The 24,638-nt window shown below is 36.5% G+C and overlaps 1 protein-coding gene across 4 annotated transcripts in view; it reads right to left on the bottom strand.

Annotated features, from left to right (window-relative positions):
• Positions 1-16,971: 16,971 nt before the first annotated feature.
• Positions 16,972-24,638, bottom strand: part of LOC102592041 (nuclear transcription factor Y subunit B-1-like) — a 20,643-nt gene continuing 12,976 nt past the window's right edge. For 2 of the 4 annotated variants that reach the window (XM_015312848.1, XM_006356380.2), the window contains 2 exons: positions 19,206-19,271; positions 16,972-17,806 (listed from right to left, as the gene is read on the bottom strand). In XM_015312848.1, coding sequence (XP_015168334.1) covers positions 17,184-17,804 — 621 coding nt within the window. In that variant the 5' untranslated portion in view covers positions 17,805-17,806; positions 19,206-19,271 and the 3' untranslated portion in view covers positions 16,972-17,183. Of the gene's footprint in view, positions 17,807-19,205; positions 19,272-20,200; positions 20,350-20,483; positions 20,650-24,638 lie in introns of all 4 variants that reach the window. The other 2 variants (XM_015312846.1, XM_015312847.1) reach the window with 2 other exon arrangements.

The raw sequence follows: 24,638 nt of genomic DNA, 5'->3' as shown, positions 1-24,638 counted from the left end.
AGAATCAATGAACTTCTCCTTCTTTTCTTTAGTTTGAAGTGTATTTGTGCTTTAAGTTGTCAAAATACTTAATGGAAAAAAACAGGGTGTTTTGTGTATTGTGATTGTCATAGTGAATAGCAAATTACAATTATGAATTTTTGGAGGCCAAAAAATGAACATACAGTGTTAAAAATTATTAAGTAAAATGGTGTACTTAAAGTGTTTGGTAAATTGTCTGAATGAATTTTTCAGAGATTTTTGTCAAATTTGAGTAGCAATCTGATACCTAATCAAAATGTAAGGGATCCCTTAAGTGTGAATCAGATTCATTGATCGAGAACCTTCGAACTTAAATTGCATTCGACTTTTACAAGTGTATACTCACCCATCTTGCCAAAAAAAAAACTTCATTATAATATTTTTTCACAATAACAAAAAATTAATTAAATGTCACTTGTTTTTTGCAGTGAACAACAAATAATGCAAAAAAGAGGGGAAAATTGTTGAAAAAAATAGAAAGAGGGTTTAATTGTCCTTTCAATGCTTTTTTTAACTGTTGGGCCCCTCGATTTTTACATCTGATGCGCCTAATTTGAGTGTTATTTCACGCATTTTGCCAGGTAGGATCCGAGTGTTTTTTTGTTTAAATTTCGGATAGTTAAAGTGCATAGTTAAAGTGCATATTTGTAAAAAATAGTGAGTTTACCATTTTATCCATATTAATTGATAGAAATTCAAAATCAATTTACTCATTAAAAAAGTTTTACCTTTTTCGAAAACATTAGTTTTCTAAATAAATTGAGGATATAATAAGTAAAAAATATTGTATTTTCTTGATTTGTCAAAAATGACAAGTAAAAAAGGACAAACAAAAAGTCAAATTGACCAAGTAAAAAGAGACCGAGGGTGTATAAAATAATCAAATTTATCGAATTTTTTAGGGTACTTGTTATGTGTGGATAAAAAGAAAAATTTATGGTAATTTGGGAGAGAGCATATTCAAACTCGCTTTATGGTATTTAAGGCTTACTTCATTTATTGATAAAAAAATTGGATATCTCAATGGTCATTCTTTTGAGCTATTTCCTCTGTTTCTAATTACTTGTCCATTTTTTTTTTAAGTTATCCCTAATTATTATTAGGAGTCGTTTGGAAAACTGAAATGGATATTGGATGTCGTGTGAGCAACTTCACAGAGATTATCTTTCACATTTTGAAACTTCTCCAATTACAAAGTTTACCCTATGAATTCATCATTTTGAAAGTTATCCTAATAATACTGACAGATTGATAGATTTGATCATCTCAACAAATAGTGGCATTCAATATCTTGTTCTTAAATTTCTAGTCTTGGGTGAGGGTGACCTATACGAATTGCCTTCTTCCTTTCAAAATGATGAATTCATAGGGTAAACTTTGTAATTGGAGCTGCATGAAGTTTGTCATCTCTGCTCTTTGCTTGATAAGAAGCTTCCCCTGCTTGATAAGTGGAATGTTTCTCAAATGTGATGATCAATCACCTTAGGGAAATAAAGTAGGAAGGTTTTGCAGTCACTAAGAAGCAAAAGATGCAGCTAATGGAGCTTCTATTTAGCTAGATTTATCTCCGATGCTGGTGAGAATGCTATCAAGCTTGACAGGCCTATTGAAGAATCTGCAAGAGCTAAAATACTAATTAAGTTGGCAGGCAGAAGTTGACGTTATCTTTTGATTGTCACGACTCTTATCAGGCGACCATGATATATGTCTAAAATGTTTCAGAAGTTGAAATGAATAGATTGAAACAAATCTTCTCGTACTGTTTTGGCGACATGAAAGGAACATGGATGGATGTTTTGACTTGTCTGTTATTTGATCACTATATTGCTACAAAAAATTTCATGTTTCATGCATCTTCTTTCTTCAATGTTGTCTATTTCAAAGTTATGATTATGATCGTCTTGGTACATTGATTGACACAACTTACATGTATGCTACTTTCATGCTTCAGTTCGATTTCATAAGAAAAAAGTACCTACTGAAGAGTGGAAAACTGTAAATAATGTCTAACAGCTGGAGGCTTTAAGCACACTTCCAAAAACCTGTTGAAGCTTTCAAAAACCTCGTTTAGAGATGATGAATCCAGATCACTTCCAATTCATGAGTTTTATGACAGATCAACAGATTCAATATTGAGTTTAAATATGAAATCAACACACTTTATATGAAAAAGTCGTGATATGCCAATGGGATAAATACATCCTTGATCTCGAAAACAGGCTACAAATACTTAACCACTACAGGTTTTGGTGATGCGGTTGGAAACCAAAAAAAGAAAACGTACAATGGCACAAGAATCTAGAAATGGATGCAAAATCCAACAGCTTCATCACTGTCGGAAAGCACAAACTACCAAGTCATCACACATTGTCTGAAATATTTATATAAAATAATCAAATTACTATTATTATATTTACAACAAAATAAAAAAAATTCAGGCAAGTAGATTGCAAAATGTACTCTCAATCCCGACTCCGATCATCTTCTCCGATCATTTCTTGCCTAAAAACTCTCAAATTCCAAAACTCTAAAAATATTCCCCGAAATTTCGATCGCTTTGCTAAAATTTGTTCTGTAAGTTTCTTCTCTATCTCAAATTTAGTTTGGTATTGGGTGGATTTTTCGAGTTTTCAATTTGCGATTCATTTGGTGTTTTTGGAAACCTAAGTCCCCAAATTTGCGAAAACCTCAAATCGGGTTGCAAATTTGGGAACTTAGGATTTCCAAAAACACCAAATGAATCACAAATTGGAAAATTGAACGCCATACAAAACTAAATTTTAGCGAGAGAGATGAAACTGACAAAAAAGTTTTAATGAAGCGATCAAATTTTAAGAATATTTTTTTTGTAGGGCTTTGGAATTTGAGAGTTTGTAGGTGGAAATGATTGGAGAAGATGACCGGTGGTGGGATTGGGAGTACATTTTGCAGTCTACATACCTGAAGATATTTTTGTAAATATAATAATATTGATTTGATTATTTATATAAAAATTTCAGTCAACTCGTGATGACTTGGCAATTTATACTTTTCGATAGTGATGAAGTTGTTGAATTTTGTGTCCATTTCTAGATTTTTGTGCCATTGTACATTTTTTTGTTTTAGTTTTTAAATTACATAATTCCCTCAAATTTTCCTTGAAGTTTGTGGCATTTCCTAATTTCTCGCACTGTTTAATGATTATCCTCTCAAGTTTTGAGAATGAGAAAAGGACTCTTATTAAGTACATTTCCATACTTGATTCCTTAAATTTCACTAACCTCAATGTTTGAATCAAATTCAGAGCTTCATTCACATGATTTGCTACCATCAATACGTAAGATAACAGCTTCGTTCTCTGACTCGAGATGTCTCATCAACCTGTAGAAAGACTCATACAGTCACTACATTACAAAAATTAAAGATACAAAGTGTAGCAAAATAAATCTAAGAAACTTTTGGTTGAACATTTTATGAAACTTACTTGACTTAAAAATATGTCGTTAAGGGCAAGATGAAAGTCTTTAAATTTCAAATAAATATATAAAGATGTACATACATAGAACTGTCCTTATTAGGAATGGTATGTTCTACCTTTACAACCTCGTCTATTTCAATTTCATAAACACAATAGCTACGAATATAAAATGAAGCAACGTTATTTTCTTACATCTAGAGAAGTTCTATTCAAGTAGAGGTGCTTAATGATCGTAAAGATTGGGTTCACATTAGAACACTCAAATGTAATTGTATAGCTGCTAAGGATAGACAAGTTCTCAAGTTTTGAATAAACCAAAGTAACAGAATCAACGTCCACACAAAATTTCAACTCCAAAGTCTCGAGCATTGGTAGGTTAAGTGTGTCTTCTGATTCTCAATGACCGGCAGTCTCAGAATGTTCTAACTGAAGGCTAATAAGACTGGGAAATTGGGTACCATATGGCAGCTCAAAGATACAATTTGAGAGCTTCAAATATGTCGACATTGCACAAGTAAATATGCTATTAGGCAATACATATTTTTCATCGTTGGCCATATCTAGAGTGATCTTTTGAATACCATGATTTGAGACAAAGATGATGAATTGATCCACATCGGACTATGTTAAAGTGTATGTCTCGGAAATAAGATGGAATCCAAGAATATTTTCAGCATGTTTCATGAGAATTTTATGGATTACGCTTGCAGCAGAAGCACCAACATTCGATACGTAATGAAAAAATAGGGTATCAAACACAAGGTGTGACTGTGTGGACCAAATATGTCTCCAATGCTTTGATAAGGTGCTAGTTCTTGCAACATATTTGATGGGCATCAGCTCTAGTATTCTAAGTATAGTATGCCGATTGGTAATTCACAAATAATAGACTTGCTCAGATGATCACTAGCTAACTTGCTTCTATCACATTTACTCATACTCGTTTTACATACAAATTTAGATATTTGCTTCAACATGAATTGAGAGGTCTATTAATAGTTCTCCGTCTAGTAGTAATGAACAATTTTTAAGTCGGAAGAAAACCAATGGGCACTATTCTTGAGTTCTTCAAGGGACTTTTTCTTGAACTTCCCAAGTCTTTTCATTTCCAATAAATACATTCACATTGCAAAATCAATCTTCAATGACAATGATCAGTTATCTAGAAAAAAAATGTGTTCCCAAATGACAAAGTAAGGAGGTGTGTACAATTATAACTTAATTGAGATTTTCTGTCTCATGGATATAAAGTGGAATTTCAATTCTCTATTTAAATCTTGTCATGCAGCAATAATAACTATGCCTCAATCGTAAATAAGTAGGGGTCAACTATTTTCATTACTCCCAAACACACAAACAAGGCATACAATGTTCAACACACTTTAGAGAAGGTCAAAGGGGTCCACTTACCTTAAGAGGGTAGAAAATCAACTCGGCACTTGAGCCTTCCCCTTTCATTAAGCTTCTGAATCCACACAATCTAATCAATTATAGAATCCCCATAAGCAATCACGAACAACAAGACTCATAAAGATGATTTTGGAAATCGGATCCAAATCGACCTAAAAAGTCAATCCCGTGGGCTAAGAGTAAATTTGGAAATTTTATAGAAAATCATGATACCCAAAGGTTTTGGAACCACATGTGAAATCATAATGAAAAACGAGTTGAATCTAGGATCAAAACTCCAATTTACTTAAAACACAAGTTTTATGAAAAAAAAATCCCTAAAAGTTTGAATTCAAAACAATGATTTGATGATACAATTATGAAATACTAATTGGGTATTGAAGGTTAGGAGTAAAAATCACTTACCCAATCGATTTATCTTGAAATCCCTCTTTCAAATCGCCACCCTAGAGTTCTCAAGGTCCAGCAATAGAGAAATGGGGAAGAAACCCCAATTTTGGAATAAAATACTGCCCACATCACAAAACTCTACGTGATTGCGACCCCAACCACGTGTCGCAAAGAGGAAAACACTCAACTCATTAATTGGCTAACATGATCGCGACACGGCCCACACGATCGCGATATCTAGGGACCAGTGGCGTAGCCATATGGTGGTCAGGGTGTCCAATTGGACACGCTTCGTCAGTAAAAAAAACCGCATATACAAGTAATATGATACATAAAATGATTAAATAACATATTTTGGACACCCTAACATAATAAACTGTTATAGCCTAGTGGTTTCACCTCCTTGGAATGAGGAAGTGCTTGTGTGTTTGAATCTCACTAGTTCTATTTTTTTTTAAAAAGAGCTTTTATTGTGCTATTTCTGGACACCCTTTGTGAAATTCCTAGCTCCGCCACTGCTAGGGACCTAGACCTATGCAATAACGGCAGGTCTCACGTGATCGTGAGGCACTACACCACATCTTACACGATCGCTGAAGAGAGGATCCCGCATTCGCGATGCACATCACATCAAGCATGAGAAAATAGCAGCAACATCAACATATCAAGGCAAAAAAATCTCCAAATAGACCCTTCGGGATTCGTTTAGAATCCCGTGCATACAAATGAGATATGCTATCCAACTAAAGTCGACATTCCATACTCAATGGAACCATCAAAATACGGATTGGTGGTCTCTTTGACCCAGCACCCGTGTAAGCCACAAATAGCTAACTTTCACCCAAAAAGAAAAAAATGTCCTCTGAACCTCTGGAAATTGAACTAAGACCTTACCTAGGACTAAAATCACCTCCTGAATCCAACGAAATCAACAAAAATCCAATCCGAGCATTGGAACTCAGATCATTGACTAAAGTCAATTCTTGACCTAAACTCACTTTAACATTCAACTCAAGGGCTCAAATCCACATAAAGGCTTTGAAACTAAAAACGATAATACTCCTCGATGAATTTCCGTATTTCGGAGTTGATGGAACTGACAAAATTCCATTTCGAGATTCGTAGCTCCGGATGTTGACTAAAGTCACTTATATAACTTAAGAGTCTCCAAAACTCTAAAACTTCCAAAATCATAACTTTTTGATCCCTCTACAAGACTAGTTTCATAAACTGATCAAACATGACTCGGGACAACTATCGGGAGGAGTAAAATTGTAATTTTTTAGAAATTTCTAAAAATGACCTTCAAGGTCATTACACTGACCCCCTTAATTTAGATTATGAAGAACAACCTGTACAAGTACCTGGTTCTAGTCAAGAACAATCCAGTGTGGGAATTTCAAATTGGAAGCATAGAACATCTCATCCTCTAGATAATCTCACCTCTTCACTGGATTTCTGTATGCAGACTAAGTCGAAGTCCAGAAATATATTTGCCTTTTCAGCATTCATATCTTAAATCAAGCCCAAGAACATCTAGGAAGCCTTAAAGGACTCAAACTAGGTCAACGTCGTGCAAGAAGATCTTCATCGGTTTGAAAGAAACAAGGTCTAGCATCTGGTTCCCTGCTAACAGAATTGTCATAGGGACCGGGTGGGTTTTTAAAAACAAGTTAAATGAGATGTGTAACACCACGAGGAACAATTCCATACTGGTTGTTCAAGGATATAAACAAGAGGAAGGAATAGACTATGATGAAACATCTGCCCCAAACACTAGTATGGAAGCCATGAGAATTCTCATCGCCTTTGCTTCCTACATCGATTTCAAATTATTTCAGATTCATGTTAAAAGTGCATTTCTGAATGGGTACTTGAAGGAGGAAGTCTATGTCAAGAAACCACCTCGGTTTGAAGATATTGACAATCCCTATATTCATGTTGGATAAAACTATATATGGGATGAAACAAGCACCCATGGCCTGGTATGAACAACTGTCAAAATTTCTTTTGGACAATGGGTTCTAAGAGAGGAAAAATTGACAACACTCTCTTCTTGAAAGCTAGGGGAAGCAATCTGTTGATCGTCCAAGTCTATGCTGATGATATCATTTTTGAGGCCACTCTTAATTCACTTTTGTGAAGAATTTGCTAAACTTATGGGGAGTGAGTTTGAAATGAGAATGATAGGGGAATTGAATTTGTTTGTTTGCTTACAAGTGAAACAAACTAAGAATGGAGCCATGATTAGTCAGCAGAAGTACATGAAGGAGCTTCCGAAGAGGTTCAACATGGAAAATACAAACCAATTGATCCACCCATTGGGACTTCTTCAAAATTGGACAGCAATGAACCAGATCCTCTCATAATGAGACTATGTATAGAGGAATCATTGTCTCCTTACTACATCTAACTGCCAGTAGACCTGATATTGTGTTCAGTGTGGGGATAACCAACATCTATGCTCCAACTTGAGGGGGATTGTTACAAAATATAATAGTTGTAAATATTATATCTTCCATGATAAGTGCTTATGTTCCTAGATGTTTTGATGATCTCCTCACAAAGGCAGGGACACTAATTAAGGGGGAACACCAGTTATTGAATGAATGTTTGTTCACTCACATGAGTAGTTATGCAGGTTGTTTGTCATCATCAAAAGGGGAAAATTGATAAGAGCTTATGCCTTTTGGTGTTTTGATGATCTCCTCACAAGTGCAGGGACCTGGTCCTCTGCAGAGTAAGAATACTCGTCCAGTGGTCAAAGTGCTGGACAGTTGGAAAATTGTCTACGTCAGAAAGTTGGTGAGCTGCAGAGTAAAGCGAGGAGGTTGCTTGTACATTGGACAATAATTCTTCTTGTCTAATATATTCAACTTACAAACAACAAAAATATTCATTCATTCAAAAAGAGAGATTTTCAAGCTTCAAAACAACAAGGGACCTGATTGACGTGCTGCGATTTGCTTTCTGTACCAGCTGATTTTGTTTGCTTGTAACAGTTCTGATATTGTAGGATTCGTTTCACTTGTGAAAGAAACGTTTCAAACTTGTTTGAATTATTGTAAGAACTAGGTTAAGGGTAACTTAGGTTCTTACTCTAAAAGTCTATATTAATCGGTTAGGATTAGTATAGTGGGCGGTGTTGTATCCGCTTAGCAAAGTCTAAGTTATCTAAGGGTGATAGCTTAGTGGGCAGTGTTGTATCTGCTCTGGCTCATCTAAGTAATAGGAGGTATTGCTTAGAGTTGGGATTAGTAGGTTAATCTCGGTTTGTAAACTTGCTTTTACTTTTACTTGAGAAGATTAGTGAAAGAAGTTTGAAAAGTCCTGGCAGGCCAGGTCGTGGTTTTACTCCCTTTAGCAAGAAGGTTTTCCACGTAAAGTTGTTGTGCAATCTTTACTTTCTGCACTTTGTTTATTTTCTGTTATTGTAACTGTGCTGAGGACCTGGACCATCTAGACTAGTGGACGCATACATTCCAACATTCCATATATAGTAGGAGCATATTCTTAGTTATTTTCCTTGATTTTGTTTGATTTGTTTCCATCGAAAGAAACATATGTATTTGTATAAATATCATGTCTTCATGAATAGAAAGATGCAAATTATTCCATTCTATTTCAGAGATAATAAGGCAAATATTAACATATATGATGGTATTGAGTATTTTAGTAGAGGGCATACAAAGGTTAGGTGTATCATGGGGCTCTTGCATCTTGAGAGAACATATGATTGGTGGTAACATATGGAAAGTCTATATGCTCCATCTTTTTAAACTTTAGTAATATGTTCAATAGTATATTTTGTTTTCTTTTCCAATGAAGTGTTAGTGGTCAGTTTACTATATGGTTTGTGTAGAAAATGAACACTCTGTTTGTCTAACATGCATTTTTCTTGTGCAGGTCCTTACAGTCAATCAAATGGTAGAGATACCTCTGAAATTCTGACAGAAGACTGGAAAAATTAATTCTTTGAAGTGATTCCACAAAGGAAAAGATGTGAGGGTGATAATGATGTTGAACAGGAAGAAGAGACAGATGGGAAAGATGATCATGAATTTAAAAGACAGTGCATTGGGAGTTGAAGTTTCTAAAGCTTCCATTAGATACTATCACGGTAGCCGTCGGTATTGTTGGAATGTATGCGTCCACGTTTTCTATGGGACCTAGGTCCTCAGCACAGTTACACTAACAGAAAATAAACAAAGTGCTGAAAGTAAAGATTGCACAACAACTTTACGTGGAAACCTCCTTGCTCAAGGGAGTAAAACCACGACCTGGCCTGCCAGGACTTTTCAAACTTCTTTCACTAATCTTCTCCAAGCAAAAGTAAAAGCAAGTTTACAAACCGAGATTAGCTTACTAATCCCAACTCTAAGCAATACCTCCTATTACTTAGATGAGCCAAAGCAGATACAACACTGCCCACTAAGCTATCACCCCTAGATAACTTAGACTTTGCTAAGCGGATACAACACCGCCCACTATACTAATCCTAACCGATTAATATAGACTTTTAGAGTAAGAACCTAAGTTACCCTTAACCTAGTTCTTACAATGATTCACACAAGTTTGAAACGTTTCTTTCACAAGTGAAACGGATCTTACAATATCAGAACTATTACAAGCAAACAAAAGCAGCTGGTAGCAAATCGCAGCACTCAATCAAGTCCCTTGCTGTTCTTGAAGCTTGAAATGATATATCTCTCTTTGAATGAATGAATAATATTGTTGTATAATGTTTGATATAAACCATGAAAAGTTATTACCAAACGTACAAGCAACCTCCTTGCTTCTGATTGGTGAAGTACTCTGCAGCCTCACCAACTTTTCTGACGCAGACAGCTTTTACAGCTGTACAACACTTTGACAGCTGGACGAGTATTCATACTCTGCAGAGGACCAGGTCCATGCACTTGTGAGGAGATCATCAAAACACCAAAAGGCATAAGCTCTTATCAGGTATCATCTTGTTCTCCAGAACTTAATTATCCTGGCGAAATGGCAGTTTGTCTTGTTGAGAACATATTTGAAATTTAATTTTCGTTTTGCACTAACTGACTTTATAGCTTCCTCCTGTGGTTCCTAATCTTTTTGGGTACATATGCCTGTTGGAAAGGATAATTTTGTTGTGTTATGCTTCAACAAACTTGAGATGGCAAACAGATGACATGTTTTTTTCTGGTAGATCTGATCAAAACAGTCTGTCCTAGCTAAACATTCATCCTGCTAATATTTGCACTGTGTGATCCATTGCAGCAAATTTATTAAGGCCCGGAGGGATAGTATACTACCTAGATTAGACTTGTTGCAACACTATTACTCCATCTGATGTTTGAATCCTTCATCACTACATATACTCATGAATGGAAAACTTGGTGTTTGATTGCTTTCAAGGATTTAGCATCAAAATATATACAAGTACCAACATTTGTGTTACTACAAACTAAGAGCTACTTTTTCTCTCTCCTACACTTTTCTCTCCGTACGTATTCTATACTTGATCTATAATGGTTTCTTAGAGAGTGAACTGCACGCTCCTCCCTATGGAATCACCAGACGGGGCTCCATCAGTGCGTGCTACTTCTCAGATGACTCTCCAGACAGGTGCGACCATATCTGGCGAAGCAAACCAAGGAAGACCAACTTATGCCGCAACTGTTACCACGACAAATCAATCAGCAAATGCTCCTAGACACCCCAAAGAATCAGTAATTGCAAGAATCACTACTCATAATGGGATTCCAGCAGTAATATTCAAGGTAAAAGATTACTATGGTATCATGGCGGAGGAATGTAGGTTGACAATCGTTGGGAGATTTTTAAAAGTGAGACCCAAATCGATGGAATTAGGTCAATTTTTAAGGAATTAATTCCAATCATGGGCTCAGTAAAAATCGGTGTGTACGATAATCACAACGTGTTCTTATATTTCACAAATGAAGATGATTTTAACTTGGTATGGTTCAAAAGGGTCATCGAGATGAAGGGTCTTCAAATGTGGCTACAAAAGTGGACTCCCCATTTCAAACCGGAAGAGGACATCCCTATTGCACCCATGTGGGTTCTTCTACCAGGTTTGCCCTTCCATATGCATTCATGGCATTATGTTAAACAAATTGTCAGCTCTATTGGAACTCCCTTAGCTATGGATGTTGCGACGAATAGAAGAACTAGACCCTGCATGGCTAAGGTTCGAGTAGAAATCGACTTGTTGAAATCTCACCTGGAAAATGTCTGGGTAGGTCTTGAGGATGAGGAATCACCTCTAAGGGGATACTATCAAAAGCTTGAATACGAAAACATACCCAAGTACTGTAAGCATTGTAGAAAGTTGGGTCACAATGTGATGAATTACTAGAAAAAATTAGGAGCAATGAGGCTAAAGAGGAGGATAAAAAGAACAAATCTGTCAATATAACTCAGGGGGAAGTAGATGCCAACAGGGGAAAACAGAAGCAAAATGAGAACAATAAGAGAATGGAAAGGAATGGTGAAGGCAATGAAACAAAGAACAAGAACAAAGGCAATCAGAAGCTGCAAGACAAGGTCAAGGATCAACAAAATGGCAACACACAATCTGTTGATGATAACCAGACCATGGCTGAGAGATTGACTATGATCAGAAAGCATAAGAAAAAGAAAAAAAGTGCTCCAAAAGAGAAAAACAAGGTCATGTTCAAACCGGCTATCTCTAGCATCAAAAAGAAAGAAACAGAGACAAAATAAACAGGATCACGAGAAGGAAGAGGAAACGGGGAAGCAACAAACTCCTGAGTCAGAAAACGAGAGGCAACCAGATGGACATACTGAGGCAGAAAGCAGCAATAATCAGCTGAATTACAATGGCACCATGTAGAAAAAACTCTATGTCTCCTAACAGCTCTGAGGAAAAAGTGGAAAATACCTACCCAAATGAAGAACTTGTCGAAAAAGAGCAGCCAAGGATCAATCTTATAAGTAAGTCTACTAGCTTACCTACTAAGATTAAAAATCAAGAACCTTTACAATTAGCGGTGGAGCTGAACAATGAGCAGGTAGTTGATCAACCTCCTAGGCCTCCAGACAACAATTCGAAAGGTATTATCAAATGCAGAAAGGACAAAGATCTCACTGCATCCAGTTCTACAATCTCCAACAGAGAAAAAGAGGGATCACAAGCACAACGAGAAAATACTCAGTACAAGGATGATGATACTGCATATACTAGAGGAAGAAGCAAACAAAGAATAAGAGGAAAAAGATCCAACGCAAAGACTCGTTCTCCCCGTAAGAAAAGAGAGCAGAAACGAAACAAAAACCCCTCCGCTAGTATTCCATGATCAGTGCTATTTTCTGGAATATTAGGGGAATGAGATCAACAAAAGCAAATCACAGAATTAAATATTTGGTTAACATTAACAAACTGGTCTACCTTGCTATTTGTGAACCACTTGTTAATATAACTAAGATTGAGGGATACAGGAAGTTTCTTGGATTCCAATATTGTATGGCTAATACAAATGGCAAAATATGGTGTTTTTGGAATCATATTGATCAAGCTGAAGTCATTGCGAATGAAGATCAACAAATAACTATTAGATTCAAGGACAAGAATTGCACCATTGGTAGATACATATATGCTATTTATGCCAAATGCACTTCCTTGGAAAGAAGAGAGTTATGGGATAGTTTGGAAAGTATGAGCAACTCCATAGATGATCCACGGTGTATTGGAGGAGACTTCAATGCAATAATGGATCCTAATGAGAAACTAGGGGGCATACCCCACCGGGCTAGCAAATGTTTTGACTTTATTAGCACCATGAAGGCTTGTGGACTATCTGATATTGGTTTTGTTGGTCCTAACTCCTAGGTATACTTGGTGTAATAACAGGAGACCCGGTAAAAGAATATGGAAAAGACTTGATAGAGTGTTCGTTAATGATCTATGGGCTGAAAACTATCAAACCAACACCATCAAACATCTGGTTAGAGTAGGATCAGATCACTGATCTTTACTGATGAAATGCCACTCTGATCAGAATGATTTCATCAGATATTGTAGGTTTTTAAACCTATGGACTCAGCATCAAGACTTCCTTCAGGTAGTGCAAGATTCTTGGAATATGAATTTCATTGGTAATGCCATGTGGAGATTACAAAGTAAGTTAAATATCTCAGCAAAAGACTCAGTCAGTGGTCTAGAAACACCATTGGAGATATTTATGAACAGGTTAACACTTGGGAAGCTAAGGTGCAGCTTCTGGAAGAACTGGATGTTGTCAATAATACTGAACAAAGCAGGGAGGAATTGAACAAGGAGCAAGCAGAGTATGTAAAATGGCTCAGTATGCAAGAGGCTCTTCTTAGGCAAAAGGCTAGAATCAGATGGTTTAAAGATGGAGATTGTACTAGCAAGTATTTTCACAGTGTTATTAGAGATAGGAGGAAGAAACTTCACATTCACAGGATCAAGAACCACAATGATAGATTGATTCAGGGGGGAAAACTTGTCAAAGCTGCTATTAGGCATTACAGGAAACTTTTTAATTTGGAGCAGCCTGCTATGAATAACAACTTCCTGGAGTGTATTCCAAGTCTGATTACTGATGATGATAATGAAGCACTTCACAAAACTCTTATGGAGGAAGAAATCAAAGATGCAATATTCAATATGAGTGCTGACAGCAGTGCAGGACCAGATGACTTCAATGGTAAGTTTTTTCGTACTTGTTGGGATATTATTAAATATGATATCTGTGAATTTATTGTTGAATTTTTCTCTGGTAAAAAGCTTACAAAATATTTCACTCACACTTGTCTGGCCTTAATTACCCTTCAAATTTCTCTCACTTGAGACTTATTAGTCTAAGCAATTTTTCCAACAAAACTGTTTCCAAAATTTTATCCAGAAGACTTAATCCTATCCTACAAAGACTCATTTCTGTTAATCAAAGTGGCTTTATTACTGGTAGGTTTATTGCTAAAAATGTTATGCTTGCCCAAGAAATTGTTCATGGCATGTCTAAACCTAATGTTGGTGGTAATATTGTTGTCAAATTAGACACGGCTAAAGCTTATGATAGAATGAACTGAAATTTTCTTAAAGAAGTCCTTAAAAGATTTGATTTTTCAGACAAATGGATCACTCTTATATGAAATCTTATTTCTAATGTTTGGTACTCCATTTTGTTTAATGGCACTAGATATGGCTTTTTCTCCTCGTCTCAGGGTCTCAAACAGGGTGATCCTCTATCTCCCTCTATTTTTATTTTGGGTGTAGAGGTTCTTTCCAGAACTCTGAACAGTTTGCTCACTAACAATAACTTTACTCCTTTTTCCATGTATAAAAGAGGCCCCCAAATCAATCACCTTGCTTATGCTGATGATATTGTTATCTTCAGTAGTGGCAATAGTAAGTCTGTTAAACTTATTATGAAACAGGTGAAGAATTATGAAAGTGTCTCAAGTCAGAGTGAACAAGGACAAACGTTACTTCCTTCATTAGCCCTAAAGCTGGTGCTTACAGGATTAATAGAATGAGGAGGTGTACTGATTTTATGGATAAAAACTTCCCTTTTACATACTTGGGTTGCCCCATTTATATAGGGATTTTTTTTTCTCTTACTTTGATGACATGGTCACCAAGGTAGTCAAAAGACTCAATGGCTGGCAGGGTAAGATGCTCACCCATGGTGGAAGAATTGTTATGATCAGAAGTGTTCTTCAATCTCTTCCTACTTATACTCTCACTTCCATTGACCCCCTTGATAGCACTCTTAATCGGTTAGAAAAACATTTTGCAAGATTTTTCTGGAGTTTCAATGAGAATAAATCCAAGAACCATTGGATATTATGGAAGAACTTATGTACCTCTAAAGATGAGGGTGGCGTGGGCATTAGAAGTATGAATGATATTTATAAAACATTGTCCATTAAAAGATGGTGGAGGTAAAGAACTCAACCATATCTTTGGGCTGAGTTTATGATGGCTAAGTACTGCTTCACAATCCACCCTGTATCTAAATCTTGGATTTGGGGTAATTCGCAAGCTTGAAATTTTTTACTTAAAGCTAGAGATGATGCAGAACACAGCATTTGTGGAAGATAAATTGTGGCACTTGTAATATGTGGTGGGATAATTGGTGTGAGAATGGCCCTTTTGCTAAACTATATCCTGATTGTACGTACAATGTTGTGAATTCTGTCAAGGAGTACATTTCTAATCGTAATTGGAATATGGATATGCTTAAAAATGTGCTCCCTGATAATATAGTTCATCACATTGGTGACATCTCAATTGGGGATGAGAGTCACTATGATTATGTTATATGGAACGTCTTACTCAAGATGGTCTTTATTCTAACATCTCTGCTTGGCAAAGCATAAGAGAGGTTAGACAGAAAAACCTCTTCTTAGGCAACGTATGACATAAAAATCTCTCTTTCAAAATATCCTTTTTCACTTGGAGATTAATCTTTAAAAAAATCACCTTTTGATGAAGTCCTTCACAAGTTTGGAAAACGTTTAGTTTCTAATTGTATGTGTTGTACAACTCTAGTTGTATGTGAATCCTTGCAGCAGTTTTCAGTAATAGTGATATGGCCAAATACATAGGGAAATTTTTTGAAAACTCCCTTGGAATTAATCACCGAGGGGGAGATGTTCAAAGAATTTTCAGAGTTTGATGGAACTTAAGCACCACCAACAGTGTATAGAGTATGATGCAACAAATTACCGCTATTTGCATTTCTTGGGAAATCTGGAAAAGCTGGACAACTTGTAAATATGGCAGTCATAAAAAAATTGTGACTTAAAATATGGAGGTGCATATCCCGTGGAATATCAAGGCAGCCATTTCCACTGCCTTTCCAAACTGTGACACTACAGGTACATGGGCTGAATTTTGTGCAAGAATTGAAAGGTATAAACCTATTGTGAGATGGAGACAAGTCAGGTGGATGAAACCTGAGATAGGTAAGATCAAAGCCAACACAGATGGGAGCTTCATCAACGAAAACTCTAGAGCTCGTATAGGAGGAATCATTAGGTATGCTACTGGTAACCTTATCATGGAATTCTCAGTCCCTGCTCGACCAACAATCAAGCTGAAGCTATGGAAGCATTATATGTTACCAGATGGTGCAAGCAAGCTGGATACAACAAATATGACTTGGAACTTAATTCTATGTTACTGGCCAACATGATCAAAGATAAGGATACCAAAAATTTGAAGCCGGAAGGAATTATTCGAGACATTGGCCAGACCATGAATGGGGCAGAAGTAAATGTTTCCCACTGCTATAGAGAAGCCAACCAAATAACTTCTTTGCTAAACAAGCCTCCTCAAGTGGAAGTGGTACTTTTTATTATTCTTTTAGTCAATTTCCTAAAGAGGTGAAGGGACTATTTCTACTAGATAAGTGGCAACTTCCTAGCAGAAGGAGAAGATACGACAAATGTAATTTTTTTGTTAGTTGAACCAGTGTATCATGCTTATAGTATGAAAGTCTATGTCATCATAGTCTTTCTGTTAATTGTTTAGTTTATCCTCGTTGTTCTCTATCAGAGGTTAGGTCCATGTCCCCCTCTGCTTTTGTAGCTCTTTGGATGATATAGACATGGTAGGGGTCAAGCCTAACCCCCCACACCTTTAAAGTGATGGCTTAAATTTATTTTTTTTAAAAAGCAATCACCAACTGAATACTAAAAATATACCGGCAGCAAAGTGTACAAACAGCCAATTACAAGGGCCACCATTTGGCTCACTTAAATCGAAGGAACATTCCTAAACTTCGCAAAGAGCTATAGTTGATTGTCAATAGGTCGCAAATTAGGTAACAGAGAAAGATAGTCTACTTTTTTCACTAATCTTGAAGTTTCAGCTAAAGCTCAATTCCTTCGGCAGATCAAAAACTAATCACTCCTTACTCTTTTCCGCAGGAGACTCAATGTCACTATCCACAGCAGCCACTGCGCACTCATGAGAACTGCTTCCACTTGATGCATCCCCCTGCCTATAACTGTTGCCCATTGGTGGTGGATACACAAAATAACCATGGTGATGAGCCATTGGAAAATTAGGAGGCAGGTGATTGGGCATGAGGCTGTAGCCTGAAGCTGGATTAACCATTGGGCGCTTCAACGGTAAAGGATCTCCTCTCACGGATCCACGCTCACCACCATCCAACTCACGATAACGCTGCAAGTACAAAGTCAAGGGTTCAACGTAGTCATCAAAACCAAGTGCGTTCATGGCCCAAAGCAAGTCTTCAGCGGTGATTGTCTTGCGCTGCTCAAGCTTGCAACGATCGTTAGCTTCGCCTGTTACAAAGCTTATGAACTCAGAGACACATTCTTGGATGACCAGTTTGGATTCATCGGCTATCTTGGCTTGGGGAGGAAGGATCTTGCGCATGTTTCTGACCACGTTGGCTATTGGCATGAATCGGTCTTGCTCCCGAATGGTGCATTCAGAATCTTCTTCATTGGCAGCAATTTCCTGGTTGAGATGAGAAGGCAGCTCCATGCTTCTCTCCATATCTTAATTTCACACAACAACAGCATCAGAGTGAAATGAAAAAGAAGTGTAGTATATATAATCAAAATATTCATCTAATTTCATCACAACTAGCTAGGCTTTTGTAGTACAAATGTCCAATTAAACATTAGTAAATCACATTTGCTATTAACTAACTTTTCAAGTGTTGAAGCAATTACAGAACTAATGGCGCGCACATATATATGTTTCACTAATTATTAGCTGGATATGAGAGTAGTACTACTGTAAGACGGCACTATGAATTGTGGACAATAGTCATGTAAACACCAAAAGCACATATTATTTCAACAAAAGAGATGGCCAGTGTGAATACAGACTAATTAAAGTAATATAAAACGCTTCACGTATAGTTTTCGTCATCTTTCTTATTTTGTCTGATCTTCAACTAACTCTGGCATTTATCAAACCATCCAAATTCACTTCTGATCAAACGCCTTTTTATTTTACCATCAATGTGATATAGGAATAAGACAAAATTGTATCGTAACGGACACTACACTACCCACTGTTTTCATATACTCTATATTTCTAGTACTAGTTGTTCTTAAAGTTATATGCAATGCTTCTTAAACTTTGGATAAATAAATGTTTGTTAGATTTTAATTATTTTCTTAAAATGACTATTTGTTCTGATGATAAATTTGTTCTGTATTTTAATTTTATGGCAAAAGCACAGAGTAATAAAAATAAAACATGTCTAATTTGTGTAATACAACTTGCTGGTTTTCAAACTTGCTAGCTTTAGACAGTTTCTTTCTCACTCTCTTTTTATTAATTGCTTTCCACTTGTTCCCCTTTTGTCTTAAAAGTTCCAAAATAAAACCAGAAATGGACGTGTTGATCACCATTACCATGAATTGATCTATTGATCTTTGATATACAAACAACTAGCTTTGCAATTATGTATATGGAAAAAAAATGCATATATAGTCCCTAGATAATTAAAGACAGGTGTTTAGTAGATGACGATACAACAAGCTAATAAATGTATACAAGTTGCAGCTCTCCATCTAAAGAAGATAATGAAAAATTCAGAAGAATGAATGAAAATTATTAGCTCTCCTGAAAAAAAAATGTATCCTTTTTGCTATCTTTTTGGGGGCTAGTACTGTGTGTACTTCAACATTTATAAAGCTTCACGAATATATGAATATTCAACAAACCTAGTATATATAATTTCACAAGTGGTGTTTGAAAGAGTGATGTGTATACATTTGTTGCCCTACCTTCTTGTGAAGGTAGAGAAATTATTCTTAACAGACGCTCGGCTCGAGTAAGCATATAAAAATCAATTGTACAAAACAGATACAAAGTTTCATGAATGTTCCATGGAGAAGGGGAATGCATTTGTAAAAGTAAAATAGAAGTTAGGTAGCATACCAGGGGAAGGGGAACGGGCAGGGGTTGGTTGCGGGGATCTGCGATAGCTATGAAATCCTCCATTTCCTGAACCAACACGATTACCATTAGCCATCTCTCTGTACAGATATATGTATCTCTCTCTAAATATATAAAGTGGCTCTTGGCAAGTGATATTTATAGCTACAATATTTAGGAGAAAGGGGGGGACACATAGCAGTAGGGCGTAATGAACGAGGTGAAGGTATTCGCCCGGATAAATAGGTTTTCACAGTTGGGCAAATGAGTATTGACCGAAAACAACATAGTTATGTACTACTACTTCCTCAACCCAAAATAAGTGTAATTTTAGCTCATTTGACGTCCATTAAGGAAAATAATAAATTGAAGGTATAGTTTATTAAGTTACCTTTATTTATTAGATGTTCTTGAGAATTGAATACTATTAAGGAGTAGTTCTTTAATACGAAAGTATAGTTGGAAAAACATACAAATTTTTGCCTTGAATTCCTACGATATTTTGGGAAAATTTATTGTTGGCTACAGTGACACTTATTTTGGGACAGAGGGAGTATATGTTACTTACAGTTTAATTTTCAGCCATTTGGCCATTTAAAAACCCAAAAACAAATAAAACCCCGAATATGTCTGAATAGCAACTTTGTAACCATTTGTGAAATTTACCAACACTGAATGCAAACTTTTATCATCCACAATAGAACATCTTACATATGACAAAGCAAATCTGACTATAAATGGGACAACATCAAACACATAAAATAAGTAAATTTTGTGGCAACTTCCAATTCAGTTTAAGTATGACATCAACACACTTTTAAAAAAGAAGTCGTACGTAATACGCCACTGGGAAAACAGGTTGTAACTGAAGCTTAGCAGTTCCCTCAAATTTTCCTTAAAGTTTATGGGATTGCCTAATTTCTCGCACTGTTCAATGATCATCCTCACAAGTTTTGGAGAATGAGAAAAGAGGACTCTTATTAAGTACATTCCAGTACCTGATCCCTTGAGTTTCCGCAACCTCACTGTTTGAATCAATCTCATAGCTTCATTCACATGGTCTTTTTACATTGATAAGTAAGATAACAGTTTCGTTCTCTGACTCAATGTCTCATCAATCTGAAGACAAAGTCTCTTAATAGTCATCCTACATTACCAAAGTTAAAGATATAAAGTGTAACAATAAAACTTAATGGCAATATGAAAGTTTTAAAGATTTAGAATAAATAAAGAAAGGTGTTTATACATAGGACTGTCCTTATTAGGTATGGTATGTCTTACCTTTACAACCTCGTCTATTTCAATTTCGTAAAAGTTAGGAGAAGTCCTAAGCAGGCAAACTACACAAGAAAATACTTTCAACTGAAATCTTAAAGTCACAAATTTTCAGGCTTTGCAGTTTTAGTGACTGGCGAGACATGTCTGGCACATCAACCGAGCAATGTGTCTGAAACAAAAGATGCCAAAAAATGAAATTATGGAGTGTTGGTTAAAACAGCTACGAAAATAAAACGAGGCAGCATAATTTTGTTACCTCTAGGGATGTTCCATTCAAGAAAAGATGCTTAATGATTCTAAAGATTGGGTTCACATTAAAACACTCAAATGTAATTTTATAGCTGCTAAGGATAGACAAGTTCTCAAGTACTTGGAGAAACCAAATAAACGGAATCAATAGCAACACAAAATCTCAACTCCAAAATCTTGAGCATTAACTGATTAAGTGTTTTTTTTAATCCTATAGTACAGGCAATTGCAGAATCCTTGAACTGAAGACTAACATGATTGGGGAATTGAGTACCAACATGCTTAAGGATACATCTCGATAGCTTCAAATATATCAATGTTTCACAAGTAAATATGCTATCAGGCAACACATACTTTTCATCATTGGCCATATCTAGATTAAGCTTCTAGATACCATAATTTGAGACAAAGATGTCTATCCCGGAGAGAAGATGCAATCCCAGAATATTTTCAGTATGTTAAGCATGAGAATTTTATGAATTATGCTAGCAGCATATAAGATACGTACTTAAAAAACAGGGGATCAAACACAAGATTAGGTTGTGTAGACCATAACAGCCTCTAATGTTTTGATAAGATTCTAGCTCTTGCAGCGTATTTGATGGGCATTAGCTCTAGTACTCTATATAGTGTGTCAGTTGGTAATTCAGAAATAATAGATAAGGGTCAACTATATGATTCGTCATTACATTTTATTTTTTTTTATCTTCAAAATTCGGGGATCGTCACTACATTTCACTGACTATGAAAAGTTGAAAACAAATAATTACAGCCATAAGATTGTAGTTTATCTGCTTTAGTCATATCCTACATTGTTACAGTGATGTGCTTTTTATACGTCAGTGAGTTTGAATAAAGGGTATATTGGTACTGGACTAATGTAGTCGGTAACAGACCCTCTAATATAGATATTAACAGTAAGCGTGTTTGCACGTGAGTTAATTCGTTAGAAGAACTGATTGGGATGAAGAATCAGTCGTATATGCTCTTCACTAGTGGAAGATCAAGAAATAGCATCCATCTCGGTCATATACCGACCTTTCAAAATTCATATTCATAAGTTGACAACAGATAGTAGTATAAAGTATAAAGTTGCCAGTAGAATGAAAGGAACGATGTGTTTTATTGATTGTAAACTAAGTATATATAGATTCTGTACAACTTCTACAGCAAAGAGATAAACTAAGAAAAAGGTAAGACTTATCTATAACCTATATATAAGGAGGAAGTTACAACAGAGTCCTAAAGAGAAGACACTACTAAATCTGATCCGTTATTAAGTAGCAGTACTAACTCAAGTCTGCAGGTCAAAGCAATATCATACATCTTGGTGCCATACCGACCTTTCAGAATTCATATTCTCAAGTTGACAGCAAATATGAGCAGCAACAACTCAAGTCTGCAGGTCAAAGCAATAACATCCATCTCGGTGATATACCGACTTTTCAGAATTCATATTCTCATGTTGTAGCAACTCTTGAGAAACTTGCTCCATCAGGGCCGGTCACATCAACAGCCTTAGTACGACCATCACTGCCAGACTCAACCTCGAACTCAACTATATTACCATCAAATAGGCTATGGAAACACTTAGATCTGATACCAGAATAGTGAATGAAGAGATCGTCACTAAGCCACTTGACGGTTCCCCTAGCCATCTGTCCACTCTCACCTGCCATTCTCACTAACAAAAAGAAACCCTAAAAACCCATTGTGTGTCTCCTTTGGAATTATCACCGTGACAAGAAAATAATCTAATATAGTCGTTGGTCATTTTACTTATATTAGATTGTTTTCTTGTAACGGTGACAATTCCAAAGGAAACACACAAAGGGTTTTTAGTGTTTCTCTTTGTTAGTGAGAATGGAGGGTGAGAGTGGACAGAGGGATAATGGAATCGTGAAGTGGTTCAGTGAGGATCTCTTCATTCACTAGTCTGGTATCAGATCTGAGGGTTTCCGTAGCCTATTTGATGGCGACACAGTTGAGTTCTAGATTGGGTTCGGCAGTGATGGTCGTACTAAGGCTGTTGATGTGACCGGCCCTGATGGAGCGAGTTTCTTTGAAGTTGCTACAACATGAGAATGTGAATTCTAGAAGGTCGGTATATCACCGAGATGGATGTTATTGCCTTACCTGCGGACTTGAGTTGCTGCTGCTCATATCTTCTGTCAACTTGAGAATATGAATTATGAAAGCTTGCTATATCACCAAGATGGATGATATTAATTTGACCTGCAGACTTGAGTTAGTGTTGCTCCTATCTGTTGTCAACTTAAGAATATGAATTATGAAAGGTCGGTACGGAGATAGATGTTTTTCTTGAACTTACACTGGTGGAGAGCATATACCACTGATTCAATTCACCCCAATCAATTCTTCTAACGAATTAACTCTGGTGCAAGCATACTTACTGTTAATATATATCTATATTAGAGCATTTGTTACAAACTGCAAAATTAGTCCAGTGACCAATATACTCTTTATTCAAAATCACTTACGTGACGGGATTCTTAATTGCTCCAGTATCACTAGCTAGCAAGTAATCCTCATTCTCCAGCTTGGTGTAGTTCTTGAAGGTGTGCACTTCCCTTTAATTGTGTGTACACTCTGAAACAACACATACTAGTAGGCATCATCGTCCTCAGCTATCAGAGATCATTATCGTCCTTAGTTAGGGAACATCACTGAATTCCTATAACTAGACTATGCCAAGTGGCATAGCAAGAGTAGTATCAGTTCAAACAACGCATACTAGTAGGCATTATCGGTCGACCCGAACCTACTACATAATATGAAGTAGACATTCAGAAGGGAACATACTGTAACATCCGACAATTTGAAATAGCTAAGAAGAGGCTTAGAATTTGAAAATTTTCATTTTTGGAAAGGATTTGAAAATCTGGAAAATTGGCTAAGTGTGGAAATCAGTGATTTTTGGCCAACTTTGAGCAGTCATAACTTCCAGCTCAGGATGAGTTAGGAGTAGTTCCAGTTATGGTTGTGAAGCTTGTGTAATGATCTTTCCAACTCCGCCGAGTTTGCTCAATTCCGAATTCGTATGAGCGAGTTATGGCCCTTTGAAAGTTGGGAAGTTGACAAGAAAATCCGTCCGGGAATCATCAAGGGCATTTTGATCTTTTCCCTAGCTAATTCTTTTGAGGATATATTGTTGTATAGGGCTGATCTTTGGATCATTTTGTTCCATTTTAAGAGAGTGAAGGCTAGGGCTTGAGAAGAAGAAGAGAAGAAGAAGAGAAGAAGAAGAGAAGAAGAAGAGAAGAAGAAGAGAAGAAGAAGAGAAGAAGAAGAGAAGAAGAAGAGAAGAAGAAGAGAAGAAGAAGAGAAGAAGAAGAGAAGAAGAAGAGAAGAAGAAGAGAAGAAGAAGAGAAGAAGAAGAGAAGAAGAAGAGAAGAAGAAGAGAAGAAGAAGAGAAGAAGAAGAGAAGAAGAAGAGAAGAAGAAGAGAAGAAGAAGAGAAGAAGAAGAGAAGAAGAAGAGAAGAAGAGGAGAAGAAGAAGAGGAAAAATCGAGGAGATCATCGTGGATTTTCGTCGGAGGTGATCCCTACCAAGGTATGTGAGCTTTTAGTGTTGGGTGATCCTTTCCCCCACACACCTAGCCCCTTTTACTTATTAAGGAAGGATTGGCTTTGTTGTTAGTTGTTGTGGTTGAAGTTGTTGGAGTTGTTAAAGTTGTTAGTTGTTGTTGTTGGAATTATTGTTGGTTGTGGGACATGATTGGATGGTGTTTTTGAGTGGTATTCTATTGAATGTTGAGGGATTTTATGTTCTAAGTGATTGGAGGATGAAACCCTTGAAGTTGGAGGGTTTAGAGTTGGTAACGTGAAGGGAAAGTCGGGAAGCTTGCGAGGAGCATGTCCGCGTCGCGGACTTGTTCCCTCTGTGAA

The sequence above is a fragment of the Solanum tuberosum genome, unplaced genomic scaffold (assembly GCF_000226075.1).
Source record: "Solanum tuberosum cultivar DM 1-3 516 R44 unplaced genomic scaffold, SolTub_3.0 scf00216, whole genome shotgun sequence".
Lineage (NCBI taxonomy): Eukaryota > Viridiplantae > Streptophyta > Magnoliopsida > Solanales > Solanaceae > Solanum > Solanum tuberosum.
This window is presented reverse-complemented; position numbering and strand designations above follow the sequence as displayed.